The sequence below is a fragment of the Bos grunniens genome, chromosome 19 (assembly GCF_055505025.1).
Source record: "Bos grunniens cultivar Pamir isolate PY7600 chromosome 19, Bosgru_T2T1.0, whole genome shotgun sequence".
NCBI classification, from domain to species: domain Eukaryota; kingdom Metazoa; phylum Chordata; class Mammalia; order Artiodactyla; family Bovidae; genus Bos; species Bos grunniens.
The window spans coordinates 45,952,563-45,971,836 of NC_141183.1; the positions used below are offsets into that span (position 1 = coordinate 45,952,563).

A 19,274-nucleotide genomic window follows, 5' to 3' on the forward strand; every position below is an offset into this window, starting at 1 on the left:
AGTCTTTTAGTTTAGTATCTCCCGTAAGATTTAGCTTCTGAAGGTGTCTTAGTCTTTCTATAAATTCCTGGAGAAAACGTCTTCTCTTTCTTTGTTAAAGGAGAGGAAGTAGATTGCACTTTGTTCTCTTGGACTTACCGAAGCAAGATAGTTGCCCTCCCAGGCTCTCTGGAGCCCAAGGTCAGCCCTTTGACCCTTCAACATTTCCACGGCTGCAACCTTTGCTCTCACTTGAGGCAAGTCTGAAGCAGGTATGGTCTTGATAAGTTGGGATGCTCTCCATCTATAAGTAAACAAACAAAATGTTTTAAGACTTTAAAAATACCATCCTATTCATTCTCAAAAATAACTGAAGCTGCCTTTAAGTAGAATTAAATTACTTCCACATCACCCTGAAAAAAAAAAAAACCTTCCAAAATATACATAGAACGTGTTAAACGACGTAACAGTTTTATGTGGAGAGAGATTTTTGTAAAACTTCCTTTGCTGTTTGCATGTTTTGGAAGCAACCAGAACTTAGGGATACATGGACTCTCTTAATATCTATAGTTAGGGCATAAGAACTCTGGCTTCATCATTCATTCACTCATCAAATGTTTTCTAGGAACTTACTAAACTTCAGATGCTGTTCTAGGGAGCAGAGGCACAGCTGTAAACAGACAGACCCTTTCTGCTAGGTGCTGATGTTCTAGAAAGCAGAGTTTAGTGTTAGTTGCTCAGTCATGTCTGACTCTTTGTGAGCCCATGGATTGTAGCCCACCAGAATCCGCTGTCCATGGGGTTCTCCAGGCAAGAATACTAGAGAGGGTTACCATGCCTTCCTCCAGGGGATCTTCCCAACCTAGGGATTGAGCCCATATCTCACATGTCTCCTGTATCAGCAGGCAGGTTCTTGACCACAGAGCCACCAGGGAAGCCCCAGAAAGCAGAGGCAGATGAGAAATAAGCAAGTGAGTAGACACCCAGTGTGGATGATGGAATTAGGGCTATGAAAGAAAACACGACAAGGAACCGGGGAGAGGAGTGCGACAGAGGGAAGGAGCAGAGAGCAGGCGTCAGACGCGAGGCTGGTCTGGAGGCACCCTGACAAGGACAGAGGAGCAGGAAGCGGCGGGGCCCGCTGTATGGATGCTTGGGCAAGGGTGTTTAGGGCGAGAAAACAGTGAGCGCCGAGATTCTAACGCGTGAGCTGGCTTGGTGTCTGAGGGAACAGCAAGGAGCCCTGTGAGCCGGAGCAGGAACCTGCGGGAGGGGGACCGAAGAGCGGGTGTCAGGGAGAGAGCTGGGGCCAGAGCCCACAGTGCCACGGAGGCCACGTGTCGGGTCAGTCTGTCCCCTCTTCACTGCCCACCGTGGCCCAGGACCGGGTCCACCGCGGACTGACCCCAGGGGCCTGTGGCAAAGAGCTGTGCTGGGGAATTCAGATCTGACCCACCCAACCTGGGGGGTAGGCGGGCGGGGCGGGGGATGAGCACACACTTCTCCTCCTGATCAAGCAAACCTCCATCTCCAAACACATGCAGCGGATGACAGCTGCTGCTGGCAAGCTCAGCAGCCTTGACCCCAGGAAGAAGCTGGGTGCGAGGAAGGCACCCGGCCTTCCCAGGATGAAAAAGAACTGCTGTGAGGAATGAGAAGGTGGCTGAAGCTAGAAGCACAGAGATGTTATAAGAAAACAAGGCCCCGCGATTCAGAGCAAAATCCTTGAACACACTTCTCTCAGGATTCTACAGATCAAAAGTGCAAGGATCAGTTAAATACCATGCAGCAATGAGACCAGGGGTTGGTAAACCACAGCCCGTGCCAAATCTCACCCATGGAGCTAAGAATAGTTTTTACGTGTTCAACAAAACAAAACTATGTGACAAAGACCATGTGGAGCCCATAAGCCCTAAAATATTTACTATCTGGCCCTTTACAGGAAAAGAGTGCCTTTGAACCAGATTAATCCAACTGGCAAGACTCTGTGTGTGTGTGTGTGTGTGTGTGTGTGTGTGTGTGTGTGTACAATCAACACACAGAGCAGATGTATTATTTTCAAAATGCTCATTGACTGTAAGTCTTAAGAAGGCTGGGGATGGTCTTTCACAGCTTTCTTATTTATCACTGTATCCACACGAAACCTAGGTCAGTGGCTCTGACACAGCAGGTGCTCAGTAAATATTTGCTGAGTAAATCAACTGAATTTTACACAAAATAATCAATTCTAGGCCATACATAAAACCTCCAAGCCTTAAAAAAGAAGACTGTACAGTCTACACTGCAACATTATCAAAATCAATAATTCTTTGCAGCTGCTAAAATTATAACATAGATCTTTATTTACTGTGATGGACAGGTCTCCAAGACTTATTTTTAAGTAAAGTCATACAGCCACACATAGATTCCTGCTTATAAAGAAAGCTGAGCACAGAAGAATTGATGCTTTTGAACTGTGGTGTTGGAGAAGACTCTTGAGAGTCCCTTGGACTGCAAGGAGATCCAACCAGTCCATTCTGAAGGAAATCAGTCCTGAATATTCATTGGAAGGGCTGATGCTGAAGCTGAAACTCCTATACTTTGGCCACCTGATATGAAGAGCTGACTCATTTGAAAAGACCCTGATGCTGGGAAAGACTGAAGGCAGGAGGAGAAGGGGACGACAGAGGATGAGATGGTTGGATGGCATCACCGACTCAATGGACATGAATTTGAGTAAACTCCGGGAGTTGGTGATGGACAGGGAGGCCTGGCGTGCTGCAGTCCACGGGGTCGCAGAGAGTCGGACAAGACTGAGCAACTGAACTGAACTGTGGAAATAAAGAGAGGGAAAGAAACCCAGATAGTATGAGCAAACAGTTCCACAGTACTTACTATGTGCAGGCACTATCTGAAATGCTTTATATCTATTTACTCATAATCCTTTCAGAACCCTATGAATGGGTGCTATGATAACGGCCCTTTTCCAGATAAGAAAACAGAGGCACAGAGAGGTTAATTCATTTGTCCAAGGTTACACAGCTGGTCAGTGGCAGCTAGATTCCAGCGTTCGCGTTCTTAACCACTATATCATACTTCTCTTATATGGGCATTATACGCTTGTAAATGTATAGACAAAGATTTAGAAGGGTACAAACTAATTGTTAATAAGCGCTTATCTTAGGGGAAAGAAAGAAAAGACAAGAGACAGTGTGGAGGATTTCAACTTTATATCCTATAAAATTCTATATTATGTCCCTTAAAAAATGACATGTATTCAGGTATTGCTTCCTTACTTTTTAGATTATGTAAAAAGTGCAGGTGACAGATGATATAATTCATGGAAAAAATGAATCTGCACACTAAGAAGGCTCTGCTGAGCTTTACAGCTGACAGTTATGGGTCACACTGGACAGTGGAGGGTTGAGGTTCTTTTGCGTTCATTAATTTTCTCCTGTCCTATTTTTTTCTTTGTATGAGCAAACCTTTTTTTTTTTTTTTGAAAGCAAATGAGATACATATCAAAGAGCTTTCCTCCCTTTTTTAAAAAAAAAAAAAAAATCTTTTTTTTTTTTTTTTAATCTTTTGATATTTGCCACCAGTTTACATTCAACACATCAATCAGTTCATGGTGTACTTGGTAGAATACCATGATGCCAAATGACCATATTTGAGAACCATTAGCTTAGAGGAGCCTGGCATGCTATAGTCCATAGGGTTGCAAAGAGTCAGACATGACTGAAGCGATTTAGCACAGTTTAGTTTATAGGGCTTCCCCAGAGGCTCAGAGGATGAGCTGGTTGGATAGCATCACTGACTCAATGGACACGAGTCTGAGGAAACTCTGGAAGATAGTGAAGGACAGGGAAGCCTGGCGTGCTGCAGTCCGTGGGGTCACAAAGAGTAGGATACGATTTAGGGACTGAACAACAATGGCTCAAGAGCTAAAGAATCTACCTGCAATGGGTCAGGAAGATCCTCTAGAAAAGGAACTGGCAACCCACTCCAGTACTCCTGCCTGGACAATCCCATGGACAGAGGAGCCTGGAGGGCTACAGTGCTTGGGGTTGCAAAGGGTCAGACGCGTCTTAGGGACTAAAAACACACATATAACTTCGTTTATGTGACGATGCTGTATGTAAGACATAGCTAAATATATCCGGTGCATGCTGGCAACAAACAAGCTTTAAAAAACAAGAAGAAAGAAGCTATGAATAACTACAAAGTCAGATTCAGGGAAGTTTATTAAAAAAATGAAGATTAGCTGGGAAGGTATCAAATGTGACATGGATGTTAATTAATTTATTTACTTATTTGTTTTTAAAAATAGCTTGCTCTATAACAGTGTTTTCTTTCTTTTATTTTAAAATCACCCAGGACCTCCGCTTGGGCTGTGCTCCCCAGCACCATTAAACAGGACTTTTCAGAGGTAAGACCTGGGCCTCACTGTATTTTACAAACTTTTTGTGAATGTCAGGTGTGGACAGAGAACCACTGCTCTGAAAGGATAACAGACTTCCTAGTATGAGTGATATGTGGTAATTCTAAGAGCAAAAAATAAAAGAAAGTAGAGACATCATGCTAATAGCTTATCTTAAACATGGCTTGACCTGGGCCTTGTGGCATACCACTGACCACTGCTACAGGAAAAATACGTAGACTGTTCTATTTTCTGAGGGGTAAGCAGATGCCCTTTGACAGTGAAATCATGAAGGTGGAGACACAAGGTAAAAGTCAATGGAAGTGTTAGATGCTCAGTCGTATCCAATTCTTTGTGACCCCATGAATTGTAGCCCGCCAGGATCCTCTGTCCATGGGGTTTTCCAGGCAAGAATACTGGAGGGGGTTGCCATGCCCTCCCCTCCAGGGGATATTCCCCACCCAGGGATCAAACTTGTGTCTCCTGCGTTGCAGGCAGATTGTTTACCGTCTGAGCCACCTGGGAAAAATATAGCAAACAGCAGAGCTAATATCATGGCCTCAGGTTTGTAACTTTATCTAATAAGTGTGCTGTCATACGTGGACGCTGCACATATCCACAGGTTCTTACCTATTAAAAATTGCCTGTAGGACCTCCTCGAAACGGTGAAGAACTTTCGGCGGGGTTGGCCACTGCACGTGCTTGCCGTAGTCCCTCATGGTCTTGATGCCGTGGAAGCGCCTGGCCACCTCGTGGATGTAGGACTTGACCTTGTAGCGACGGTAGTATCTGATAATCGTCAGCGCTGCTCTGGTCCTCTTGTACCGCATGCGGGCCAGGGTGCCCCGCCACACCTTCATGATCGAGGAAAATAAAAAAAGGAAGATGTTGCTGGATCACTTTGAAATCACAGACGCTCCTTTACTTAGATGCTCAACCTGGAAATTTGCATACATCATAAGATCAGCCCAAGCCGAAGCATGTCAATTCTGCCTGCCACCAACAGATGGCGCCAGGAGGCACACCCATCATTTTGACTCAGAGTCGAGGGGGTTTATTATCCACAAAGAAGCGTGTGGAGTCTGAAGCAGAGCCCTGTTCTAAGGTCACGAAAAGAAGAAAGCCAAAATACCATTATCCTTGGATAAATATTTTAAGAATGTTGAAAGGAAGCAAGATGAGTCAGAACCCAAAGCCATCAACATCCACAGTTCTTTTATGAAACCTAGCTTTGCACAGACTACACACATCGGCTGCTACTATAATGTTGCAGTGGAGTTAGGAACTGATTTATTCACGGTCTGTGCAGCCCCCCTCCCTGGGTGTTATGTAAACTCCTGTGAATTTAGATGTATTCCTGGGGAAAGGGTAAAAAACAGATGAATGATATCACAGAATCTATGTCCAATGTTTGCAGTGCTCAGAAATCAATCAGACAATATGTAAACATTTCAGTGCCTGCTTTATCCAAGCATAGTGAAGTCACAGATTACTTATATTTGTCTCAGGATCCCATCCTTCTCAACCTCTCAAGTAAAAAGAAATATGGTATAATCTTCATCATTGACTCTTCCCCTAACTATGCTATTACCAAATGTATCTTTTCTTGTGCAGTATTTCCAGTATAAATTGCTTTCTTTTCCTTTCTGCTACTAGAGTCCCAAGACCCCAAACTTCCTCACTGTTTTCTTGGATAACCTCCTCGGACGAACTGCCACCACCGTCCAGGTGATACTCACTGCTGCTACTTAAATGACTGTCTGAATTCTTAGGTTGATGCTACTATTTCCCTCCCTGTCTCTGGACTCTCAGGACCAAGAAATTCAACCTCTAATTCAAAGCCCACACAGTATGAATTCTCCAGGATTGCTCAGGGTTCTTTTATTTCTTCTTAGATCCCCATCTGTGGCCACCAATTTCTCTCAGAAAAACTTAGGTGATGCCTTTTTCAAAAAATAATATTTATTTATGTATGTTTGTGCTGGGTCTTCATTGCTGCATCACCTTCTGTCTAGTGGCGAGGGGGGCTCCTCCTCATTGCGGTGCGTGGGCTTCTTAGTGGGGTGGCGTCTCTTGTTGGGAGCACAGGCTGTAGACAGACCGTGCGGGCTTCAGCAGTTGCAGCACGTGGGCTCAGTAGCTGTGGTGCACACGCTTAGTTGCTCCGTGCCATGTGGGATGTTCCTGGACCAGGAATTGAATCCTCGTCTCCTGCACTGGCAGGTGGATTCTTATCCACGGCACCACCATGGAAGTCCTGTGATGCCGTTTTCTTTATTTTTTTCCCCAGGTGATTAAAAAAATTTTTATTAACTTTTACTGGAGTATAGTTGCTTCATAATGTTATAGTAATTCCTTGCTGCAGAGCAAAGTGAATCAACCATTTGTATCCATATAGCCGCTCTTTTTTAGATTTCCTTCCTATTAGGACACCCCAGAACACCGAGGAGAGCTCCCCGATGCCTCTTTCATTTAGCCATTTTAGGCTGGTTTTCACAAAGGTTCCTAAACATCCCACGAGGTTGCACTGCCCCTCCTTTCCAGCCTGCTGCACTAACATGCGGAGGCCATTCACGGACCCCAAAGAGGAACTAACGGATCAAGAGAAACCGTGACATGTGAGGGAAACACGACCAGAGCAATTTGTGATGAACCTGGAGCTCATGTATAAGCAGAATATATAGAGACAAAGAGGCAGTGAGAAGTGACTCATGGCTGTGTGTGCCAAGATGCCTTTCCTCCTGTAGCTGAATCCATCACACACGTGGCCGTGTGAGGCCTCCACCCAAGTGCTAAAATAGAGGTCCCTTCTTTAGTATCTTGAAAAACCAAGAGTACAATTACAGGGTGGAAGTGTGTGATTCAATTGCTTAAAGAAAACACATTTTTAAATTCTCATACTGTTTGTTGCTTTTTTTTTTTTTTTTAAGAGAAAGGCTATTAAGACTCCCTGGAGCCACATCTATATAGGAAATCAATCTTTAATTTTTAAGAAGTGTTTTATAGAGGTTTTTGTTAAAATGTTTTTGGTTAGACTCTTCAGTAATCTGAAAAAAAATGTGTAAGTGCTTTTTAAGGGGTAGGGTTTTTTGTTTGTTTTTGACAGCCTTGGAGATTTCATCTGTGTCTTGGTTAAATTAGGTTTTGTGTAGCTAAAAAATCAAACAGCACAAAAATACTATAAAAAAAGACAGTTGCCCACCTAAGCCCACTGCCTCAGCTTACAGTGTCATTCCATTCCAGCTATTCTAATTGCTTCTGGTATTTACAGATAATACATATAGGCTCTTATTTCTTGGTGAATCTTTTTAGACCCTATCCAAATTACAAAAGTTGGTAAGTTAGCTCTTTCATCATCACTGTTACTATTCCTTTTTCACTCAATAATAATTACATCAAAATTTTAAAGTGTTTATACTGTTACATGTTATATTAGCTATATTATAGGTTGCATGAATAATTTGTATAATACATGTATACATAATATATGTTATATATGAATTTGGTTCATCATTGTGCTAAGGAGCATAATTGGCTACCATTCCTTTACTTTATTATATAAACTTGCTTTTACAGGTAATAACTGTCTGGTTTTTTTAAAATGTGCCTTATTTCCTAAATACTTATGCTAATTTTTCCAAATGTTCTACCAGACTCATCAAATGATCAGCAACAATGTTTCCAATTGTCAAGCTCATCACTAGAATGTTTTTTCTTTGATGCTCCCTATGTCCGCATGCTCTTTGAGCTCACTCCACAGTTCCTATTCTGGGACTTTTAAAGGTCTCTTCCACATTAGATCCCTGATTCTTGAACTTAACGTCTTCATCTTGGTTTCCCTCCCTCCAGTAGCTTCCAAAAAAGGATGCATGGCCAGTAAATTTCTATTCTCTTTAATTTCCTTGAGAGTACAAAGCAGTTGCCTAAAATACTTGTTTCCTGGGGTATAAGGGCAGAGGAGTGGAGAACAGGCTCTGGACCAGACTGTGTCAAAATCCTGGCCCACTCCAGCCAGCTGGGTGAACTGGGGCAAACTTCCCAATCCCTCTGTGCCTTCGCGTTTTTATCCATAAGATGAGGATGATAGGACTTCCCTGGTGGTCCAGTGGTTGAGAATCCGCCTGCCGGTGCAGGGGACATGGGTTCAACCCCTGGTCTGGGAAGAGCCCACGTGCCACGGAGCAACTAAGCCCATGCGTCACAACTACTGAGCCAACGCTCTGGAGGCTGTACTCTGCAACAAGAGAAACTACCGCAATGAGAAGCCTGGGCACCACAACTGGAGAGCAGACCCCGCTCACCACAACTAGAGAAAGTCCGAGCACGGCAACCAAGACCCAGCACAGCCAAAAATAAAATAAAATTAAATTTAAAAAAGATGTGGATGATGATGGTGCTGATCTTGTAGCAGTGGTGTGAGGATTAAAGGTTTCACTATACACAGGACACTGAAAATAGTGTCTGGCGGGTATTTGAAATCTAGGACTTGTCTTCAGGAGGCTGTGCTACTTTCTTTCCTTTTAAACATTTATTTGTTTATTTATTTGGCTGCGGCATGTGGGATCTAGTTCCTTGGCCAGGGATCGAGCCTGGGTCCCCAGCATTGGGAGCTCAGAGTCTTAGCCACTGGACCACCAGGCAAGTCCTTGTGCTACTTTCTCTTTTTGTTTGTGCAGATTTTCTGCCTCGGTCACCAGTCAGTGTGGCCTGGAAACTCTGATGAATGTGAACCATTCCTCCTCAGTATGCCATTTGCCCTGGATAGTGTTTGATGGTGTGTTATTTTATTCTTCTAATGATAACATGGACTGGGTGTCCATGATTGATATGCCTTATCTGGGCTTTCGGCTGCCCAAGAATGGTGGAGAGAGAGCTGGGGCTGTGGATGACCACTGACTTCTTTCCTTAATACGAATGGAATCAATGCATTGGAGCTTTGCTTCAGTGAGTAAGGCGGGTATCATCGGCTTTTGGCTTGGCTGGGGACACACAGTCTTTCCCTGTGTCTTGTGAAGCTTTTCCTTGGTTTGGCCGTAGGAATTATCCCCAGCAGAAGCTTCCCCTCTTTCATGCCCACTTACTGACGTACCAAAGTCTCGCCCACTTACTGATGTACTCTTCTCGCCTGGTGGGCGTTGGGGTGGGGATCAGTCCTCTTGATGGAAGAAAGGGTTCCTGATGGAGGTGGTTGTACCAACCCTTCTCTCTAGGAACCCTTATACATAAGGCCAGAGCCTTGAAAAACAGTGAGACTTTTCAGAATTCCCTCCTTGTACTTTTCCACATTTCATTCTTGTCTTTGAAGAATACATATATTTCTTTTTAGCAGCGTCTTTCAATTTGGTCCAATTTCAGTTTTTGGATAACACTTCTCAAGTTTATAGTATGAACTTGGGAACTTTTCTTGCTTTCAGGGTTGATGGTGTGTTCTCCTTTATGATCAAAATGAACATTTTAATAATAACCTTTTAAAATGTTACTTTTCCATTTTTGTTAATTTCAGCAAATTTAGGGGAGAGGAATTTCATGAGCTTGCAGTCATACCATCAACTTTATCAGAAGTCCCTTAGGCTTTATTTACTTTTCTAACATCAGAGAAAAAGTAGCAATGAGACACTACAGAGACAAATGATTCTATGCAAAAAAAAAAAAAAAAAAATTCACGTATTTTTCCTTATAATCAAAGCCTAGTTGGTTTAAACCAATATGCTCCCATGGAAGTTTGCATTTGTGTGGGAAAGGCTGTTGTTAATTTTCTCATCAAGGGTCTGAAGGTTGAAATTTAAGGTATGAGACAGATTTTTCCCATTTCCCTCTTTGTTTAAAGAGCTTAAACTGTGGAGTTCTTCAAGTCATATAAAGAGGACTCCAGAGAGGACTTTGCCTGATGATGGAGTGTCAGAAAGGAGAAAATTAACTGTTATATTCAATAAGCAAATGCTTAATGAGCATTTGAATATGACTGGAGAGGTTCAGCAACAATCAAGGGAGCCAGAGAGGGCCTCATCAACAACATGAACGCTGAAAGTGGAAACCACAATATACTGTGGGCTTTAGGATCGGACGCAATAGACAGGGAGCCAAAAGCTGAAGGAAATATGACGGGACCTGGCGAGGAAGTTATCAGACGCTGTAAGGCAGAAGGCAGACTGACAGAGGAGAGGGCAAGCAAGTCGTTTCTTAGGTGGAACTGAAGATAGAGGCGAAGAGAGTGGCCAACTTGGAAGTTACGACTGAGATATATAAGAAGAGAACATTAGAGCCACAGGGCACATCCCTGCTACCGAATTTTGGACCCAATTCTTCTCTTCAGTACCATGACCCCCTACAGTCAATTTCATTTTTGTAAAAAATTTATTGTTTCCTTTTAAAACACAATTTTATTGGAGTATATTTGCTTTACAATGTTGTGTTAGTTTCTACGGTGCAGCAAAGTGAATCAGTTACATGCAAACATATATCCCCTCTTGTTTGGATTTCCTTCCCATTTAGGTCGGGCTTCCCTGATAGCTCAGCGGGTAAACAATCCGCCCACAATGTGGGAGATCTGGGTTTGATCCCTGGGTTGAGAAGACCCCCCTGGAGAAGGGAAAGGCTACCCACTCCAGTATCCTGGCCAGGAGAAATTAATGGGCTGTATAGTCCGTGGAGTCACAAAGAGTCAGACGTGACTGAGCACCTTTCACTTTCTCATTTAGGTCAGCAGTGAGCCCGGAGTAGAGTTTCCTGTGGTATACAGTAGGTTCTCATTGGTTAGCCATTTTATACAGAGTATCAATAGTGTATACATGTCAATTTCGCAGCCAAGTGATCCTTTTAGGACCAAAGTCAGATCCTGTCTCTTCTCTGCCTAAGACTCTGCCACTGTGCTCCATCTCTGTCTTGCCTAGAGTGAAAGCCAAAGTCCCTCCTGTGGCCCACAAGACCCACATAGTCTGGTACAATCTCCACGCAGCCCCTCCCACTGTCCTCTCCCTGGCTCACTCCAGCCACACTGCACCCTGCTTTGCCCTGCACCAGCCGCTGGTCTCCGGGCCTTTCCACTAATTGTCCCCTCTGCTGGAAGGATCTTCCTCCAGATACCATCTAGCTATCTTCCTCACTCTCTAGTCTGCACAAATGTCACGTTCCCAATAAACCAGGCCCTAACCATTATATGTAAAAATTCCTCTTGTCTCTGCTGCACCACCCGCCACCCCTCCCCCACACCTCCCCCACCCCGCCCCCAGCCTTGGCAATCCTCATTCTCTGCACCAGGCTCTATTTTTTCTCTTGCCTCCAGCACTTCACACTTTACAACATCTGTAACTTACATATTATTGTATTGTTTATGCTCTCCCTCTACAGGAATTTAAGCTCTGCTAGGCCAGGATCTTTGCCTCTTTTGTTCACAGACGAATCTCTACTGCCTCAAACAGAGCCAAGGACATAGAAGCCACCCAGTAGTATTTGTTGAGTGACTGAATGTTTTCAACTTCATCTTGCAAGCCAGATACTAAATCTTTCATTTTTATCATCATGTTTCCCACTTTTAAGAGCTCATCCTTGTTCTACAAATAGCCCTCTTAAAAGCATGTTGCTCTTAGCACTATTCACAATAGGCAAGACGTGGAAACAATCTAAATGTCCATCGACAGATGAATGGATAAAGAAGATGTGGGGGGTGTGTGTGTGTGTGTGTGTGTGTGGATATGGGTGGTGGACTTCACTACAGGGTGATTAGGTGGGGGTCAACCAGCTGTGGGGGACCCCAGGAACGTCTGTATTTTAAATTGTTTTCTCTTTGCTCCCAGAATTCTGAGTGAAGAGGACTGGAGGGAATCTTTAGTATCTAGACTTTCACTTAATATACTTGGTTTCAATATGGTGCGTAACCCTTCTCCACTGGTTCCTGGTATCCCTAAGCCAGAGCTTTTCTGGTTCAGTTTCTTCAGAGTAAATTTCTTATCTTCTATCAAAATGAGACTGAGGCAGCCCTCAGCTTTGTGAGGCTGGGAGGCCTGGGTATATAACTGCTCTTATACAGATTTCCAGGTGGAGCTAGTGGTAAAGAACCTGCCTACTGATGCAGGGAATGTAAGAGATGAGGGCTTGATCCCTGGGTCGGGAAGATCTCCTGGAGGAGGGCATGACAACCCACTCCAGTACTCTTGCCTGGAGAGTTCCATGGACAGAGAAGCCTGGTGGGCTACAGTCCATGGGGTCAGAGAGTCAGACATGACTGAAGTGACTTAGTACGCACACTTAGAGTTTCAACCAATCTCCCCCTTCAGCTCCACCGCTCTCCCCTACCTACAGAGGTACCTGTTCCTCCCTACCCTGAATCTTCCTGCAGCCCCATGGCTGGGTGATCTGGCTTGCTTGTCCACCTTCTTCTCTGCAGACACTTAGATTTCAGCTTTCTCCACTGGCCTGGGGGACTCACCACATGTTCACTTCCAAAATTACATTGATGCCTCTTGTCTGCTGTTATTTCCACTATGGTTGTATTTGTCCTTGTGGGTTTCTCCAATTTTCATCCCTTAACTGCTAATTGAGGGGTTCTGAGGGGGAGTGGATATAAACACAGTCGGTCATGTCTAACCAGATGTTTTATAATACCATCTTGATTCTACCATGTTTTCCTCTGGCACGTACTTCTGCGGTGGTCAGGCATTGCAAAGCAACATCTGGCAGTCATTAAAGTACAAGATACACTTTGCAAAAGATATAGGATTCTAGGTTACACTCTATTAAGAAGCAGGTCAATTATATATCTTCAGTTTAACTTCAAAAACAAACATAGATCAGCTTTCTGTTTTTCTCTAGTTCTTCATGTTTTTGTTTTCTAGTCATTATGGGTGCTAGGACTATTCGGGCTGTCTTCAAATAGCCCCCTGTTGCCCTGAATTGGATATTCTCTTGGTTTCTATAACCAGAATCCTTCAAAATTCCAGCTTCTAAGCTTCCCAGGCCCTCTATGCCTAGGGACAACTTTTGGTAGAATCATCTTTCGATTTCTATCTTCCATATAGATTTTCTGGCCAAGTTCTAACAGTTTATGGGTGTTAAGGAGTTGGGGTACAGGAGAATTTATTTAGGTACCAGGCTGAACTTTGACAAAATTGTAGGGTACACAAAATCTGTCTTTGGTATCCATACACCCCATCATATTTAGAATACGACATCCATTTTGGAATATCTCATGATTGATTAATGAAGGCCTGGCCTCTCCAAGAGTTATTTTAAAGGAGGATTCAAAGAAAACATTTTCTGAGTTGTTCCTTTTCAACTCAAATATCTCCATGAGGGATAACATGAATAAAGATCTGATGTGCTATTTTTAAAATGCTAGAGTACCCTTTCTTTTTTATCAGAATAGCAAGTTAATATGTATGAAGAAGAAAGTAAGACTCAGTGAATATAATCTGTAGTTTCTTAGCATAAATTTTAACACAAAATTCCTTGGTTTCACGGATAAGTTACCATTTTCAGATAGTTTAAGGGACAAATTAAGCAATAATGAAATACACCAAGTGAAGTAAGTCAAAGACAAATACCATATGATATTACTTTAATTCCACACGTAAGTGGAATCTAAAAAAAATGATATAAATGGATTTATTTACAAAACAGAAACAGACTTAGAAAACAAGTTTGGGACTAACATATACATACTACTATATATAAAATAGGTAACAAGAACGAACTGTATAGCACAGGGAGCTCTAATCAATACTCTGAAAATTCTGTAATGACCTATATGAGAAAAGAATGTGAAAAAGAATAGATACCTGTATGTGTATAATTGAATCATCTTGCCATACACCTGAAACTAACACGGCATTGTAAATCAACTATATTCCAGTACAAAATGAAAATTTAAAAAGAAATGATGAAGTAACGAGATCTTCAGTCAATAAACAGATGTAAACCATTCAACTAAAGAGATGCCCACCCCCCAAAAAATAGCATGTGTGAGTTTGATCATTATAAATTATCCTGATGAACTTAGCTGTGTGTGTAGGGGTGTATGATTTAGAAACGATCACCCCTGAGCTTTACTTTGGTCTCATGAACCTTCATTTGGGACTCATATGTTTTCTATATGGCCTTGGTCAGATCCATTAGCCCAGCGATTCTTTAGTGCCCACAACTGTTGCTAATACAACAATGCTGTAGTCTGATAACCTCCTTGTAACTGTAACTTCAAGAAGCAACTGAACCTCCCAGTCAACTACTGTCAGAAGATTAGCTTAACATTAACTCTGTCAAAACTCAAATTGCAATTATTTTGAAAGCAAAATTATTTCAGCTAACAGGTTAAGTCATTCTGATGGGCCTTTCAGGATTCAATTTTGTTCAAAAGTAAACAGTCTGTGGAGTTTACTGAAGCGGCTACTTTCTTCTGTTTGGTTTAAAATCTTTTTTTTTTTTTTTTCCTTAAAAGAAGAGGTACAAAGTTGATCATTCATCTTCAAAATCGCTCAGGTCAAGGCTATTTCAAAACTGCTTCTTGACACAGAACTTCAGGGTATGGGTCAAGTGTTTAGGCATTTCAGCAGATCCAATGAGGTGTCTGTTTTAGGCTTGTGTGAAGACACCTGCTGCTTTCTCCACCCACAGAGTCACTGTCATCTAAGACGGAGGTGGCTCATGAACCAGTCAGGGGACAGGTTGGGCTTTTATCTTATATAACAAATGTTCTGACTTTTCTTCCTTTATGTCTGGCATCTAGAACATGCAGAATGCCTTAAAAAAAAAAACACAAAAAAACCTAGTAACCTTTGCTTCAGATGCTTGCAAATGATCTCAATTTTGAATGGTTACCTAGATCACTCAAAAACTCAGACAATAACCGGTATTTGAAAGGCCCAGCCAAAGGTGCACCCCAACATTCTTTTGAGTTTCAAAAGTGAATTTGGGGACACAGGGCCTTTGAAATGCCCCCTGGGGAAAAAAAAAGCGTTCCATTTTCAGTAAGTTCAGGAAGGCTGCATACTGCAATTCCTTTTCAGAGATTCATAACATACATTTGATATATTTAAAGCTCTGAGAAGTTCCATGTAAATAAATCTATTCTAACTTTGTTCAACCAAATTTTTAAAACATATTTAATTACAGAATCCTTTGTACACAGATTACTCATTCATTTTGAAGGGGATCAAGATACACTATCCCCTTATGCCACAGTGTCATAATAAGAGTTACTGAACATTTGTTTGGTCTATTAATATAAGAGCTCTGAGAGATGGTGAAGGACAGGGAAGCCTGGTGTGCTGCAGTCCATAGGGTCACAAAGAGTCAGAGATGACTGAGGAACTGAACAACAACAATTAATAGCAGAATTTCCCAAATTCCTTCTGTATTTAATGGTTTTTATAGGAGAACCAGGAAAAAATGGGAACATCTATGATATTCTAGGGAAAACTACATATGCCTATGAGATAGCTGGAAAACAACTACAAATAATCCCTTAAAAAGTAAGATCTGGTCAAAGTCCACATGTAATGAAGGAAATCTCCATGAAACGAAGCTTGACTTCCTATCACAGTGAGGCTCTTTCAAGGAAGTCAGCACTGCCAGAGGGACAGCTCCCCGGCTGGCTTGGAGTTTGGGGGTGGAGTGGAAAGAATCTTTCCCTAGAGAGGCCAGCATTCCCTGCATACTACTTTGCAGGCTTCAGATGCTTTATAAGAACACATATTCATATTCTATCACAACAGCTACCGATAACGAACAAAACTTTTAAAGTGTTAGAGGTTCTTTCTGATCCACAGTGCACACACATGGCACTGACAACCAGTATCTTTGATTCTCATCTGGTTATTGTGATTACTCCTCAGACTAGGGAGAGAAAACATTATTCCATTATTATATACCAGGCCTTATGCTAGACTCTGGACATACATTAAAAACAGGTTTTTAGAAGCACTTATACTTGACATATTTTTGTACCTTGCTGCTTTATGTTTCTCTTTCTAATAATTCAACATTAAAAAAGCAGGGCCATACATCTGACGTAAGTTTCTTGAAGTCAAGCATTATATTTTGCTGGCAAATGCTTGGCTTTGAGAAACAGTCATTTTTCAGACCTAAAACTGCTTCTACACAGGGATGCAATTAATATTTGCAGCTCTTGTTAGGAGCCTGGCTCTTGCTGCAGGCAATGGGTGATGGTGGCAGCAGGGTTTTGTTGAGTCTGGCTCTTTTAATATATCCCTGTACCCCAAACATGTCATTAGTCCCCAGTGTCCACACCGATGGGGATACGAGTGAGGATGCTTTCTGGAGGGGAATTTCAGAATCTAGGGAGAAGGAAGTAATCTGGAAAAGGTCCTTACATCAAATATGCTTCCTCTTTCCATTTTCTGTCTTGGCCTGTAATGAATGTAAGGAGGAATCGCAGGATAGGAAGCACACTTACTAAGGACAGATATTTTTTTAACACTTCAAATGTACACAAGTTGAACATGATATGATTAAATAACTATGAAGATCACTCCTGGTTATTACTCAATGCCAAAGAGAGGGGGGGAAAAAGAGAATACAACTGCACTGTCTGCGTGCATGATTTATCATAATAGTAGGTACCACATGGTCAGAATAATGAATAGCTCATGCTAGAATATGTTGTGGGTGAGACAGAAATGTTACTATTCAGAGAAAAATCTAGAGTAAAATGCTAGGTTTTCTCAGTGATGTTGAGGTTTTATATTTGTGCACACAGCTATCACTATATTACTGAAAATCCAGAAACAGATCTGAAAAATTCTAGTACCTGATCTATTAATTTTCCAAGATATGTTTTATAACATAGTATTTGAAGACTGAAGTTTCTTAATTATATACCAATCAAGTCGGAACAGATTTAAAACGAATTAACAGGAATATAATTTTCCAACTAATATAAATACAATATAGTTTTGTTAAAATGAAATTATTTAATTTTATTTTATATTGGAGTATAGCTGATTAACAATGTCGTGACAGTTTCAGGTGGGCTCCATTCTCCCCTAAACTCCTCTCCCATCCAGGCTGCCACATAACATTGAGCAGAGTTTCCTGTGCTCTACAGTAGGACCCTGTAGGTTTTCCATTTAAGTTCCTTTTTATAAACTGCCTATTTCCCTTTTTTTCAATCCATTTTCTTTGGATCTTTTTTTTTTTTACTGATTTGTACAAGCTCTATATAAATTAAGGGAACCATTCTTTTGTTATTAGTGTTTTAAATATTTTTTCCAGTATGCCAATGATCTTTTGATACTGTTTATAATATACTACCATAGAGAAGTTGCTTTTTAAAAAAAATTGAGTGCAGTCAAATGTACTCATTTTTCTTCTTTGGTTATACACATATTTGACACAAAGTTGAGAACACATAATAATCATAAAGTGCTTTGCAATGCTTTTTATGTTATACATCAAGCACATTTCCCCATGTGATCAAATACCTTCTTATAACACGATTCTGAACAGCCTCACAGTACTCAGCAAGAAACATGCATGTAATTCAGTTAACCAACTTCGTACTGTATGGTACTTGTGGTGTTTTCTGCTTTTTAAAATAGCATTTTAGGAGTATCATTGCACCAATTCTAATTCTAAAGGAGAATTGCTGCCATTACCCATTTCCAACTGCCACATATTTAAGTACTCCTTACCAAACTCCACCATTTGAAGAGCTAAAAAGAATTAACTAAATTGATACAAGCTAACCTACTGTATATGCTATGATTAAATTGCTTTGATTAGGAGTGTTATTTTTAAAAATTCACTAGCTATTTGAATTTTTTCTTCCGTGAATTCTCTCTTCATACCTTTTCTTGTCCGTCACATATTCATAATTTCACCTCATGATTTGTAAGGGCTTTTTATATATGAAGTAGGTTAACATTTTATTACATTTACAAAGACTTTTGGGCGTTTTGCCTTTTACCATGTCCTGGCCATGGCTCTTGGTTCTGGCTAATAAACCATGAGAAGACATTTTCTAGGTGTTTCTGAGAAAGAAAAATGTCTCACTCCTCAGAGAGAATGCCCAAGGACTTCTAGAAGTGAATTCTCTCCTTGAGTAAGTAAATATGGCTGCTGACTGTTAGCAGCCATCTTGCAACCACAAGGGGGAGCCTCACTGAGAGTGAAGATGATCCAGAAAGCTTCCTGTTGTATGAAATAAATCTTTCAACACTCTTCAACAGAGTAAATTAAGGTTTCTTCGCCTCCCCCTCCTCTCTCCTTACCTTCACCCTTCCCTCCTCTTTCTCCCTCCCTCTCCCTGCCCCTTCTCTATCTCTCTCCTGCTTTCTTCCTTCCTTGCAACTGAACACAACTTTGCTACAAAGATATTTTGAGACTCAGAAATTGTAAACGTTTATGCTGTGATATCTATCAATCTTTGCCCTTATGATTCTTCTTTTGCTGCTGCTAAACTCAGAAAGCCCCTCCCTACTTTAAAATCAAATATCTGAGGGATTTCCCTAGCAGTTCAGTGGTTAAGACTTTGCCTTCCAATGCAGGAGGTAGGGGTTCGATCCCTGGTCAGGGAGCTAAGATCCTACATGCCTTGTGGCCAAAAAACCAAAGCATAAAACAGAAGAAATGTTGTAACAAATTCAATAAAGACTTAACAGAAGAAATATTAAAGAATCAAATATGTGCCCATGAAATGAATTTGTTAAGATGTAAATGGTATGGACCTAACAGAAGTAGAAGATATTAAGAAGAGGTGGCAAGAATACACAGAAGAACTGTACAAAAAAGAGCTTTAGGACCAAGATAATCACGACGGTGTGATCACTCACCTAGAGCCAGACATCCTGGAGTGTAAAGTCAAGTGGGCCTTAGAAAGCATCACTACGAACAAAGCTAGTGGAGGTGATGGAATTCTAGTTGAGCTATTTCAAATCCTAAAAGA

The 19,274-nt window shown here is 41.6% G+C and overlaps 1 protein-coding gene across 5 annotated transcripts in view; it reads right to left on the reverse strand.

The window, feature by feature from the left end:
- MYO1D (myosin ID) overlaps positions 1–19,274 on the reverse strand; it is a 359,000-nt gene that overhangs the window by 153,545 nt on the left and 186,181 nt on the right. For 4 of the 5 annotated variants that reach the window (XM_086360259.1, XM_086360256.1, XM_086360255.1 and 1 more), the window contains exons 17-18: positions 5,009–5,232; positions 139–283 (exon numbers count right to left, since the gene is read on the reverse strand). In XM_086360259.1, coding sequence (XP_086216385.1) covers positions 139–283; positions 5,009–5,232 — 369 coding nt within the window. Of the gene's footprint in view, positions 1–138; positions 284–5,008; positions 5,233–14,982; positions 15,110–19,274 lie in introns of those variants that run through there. The other variant, XM_086360262.1, reaches the window with a different exon arrangement.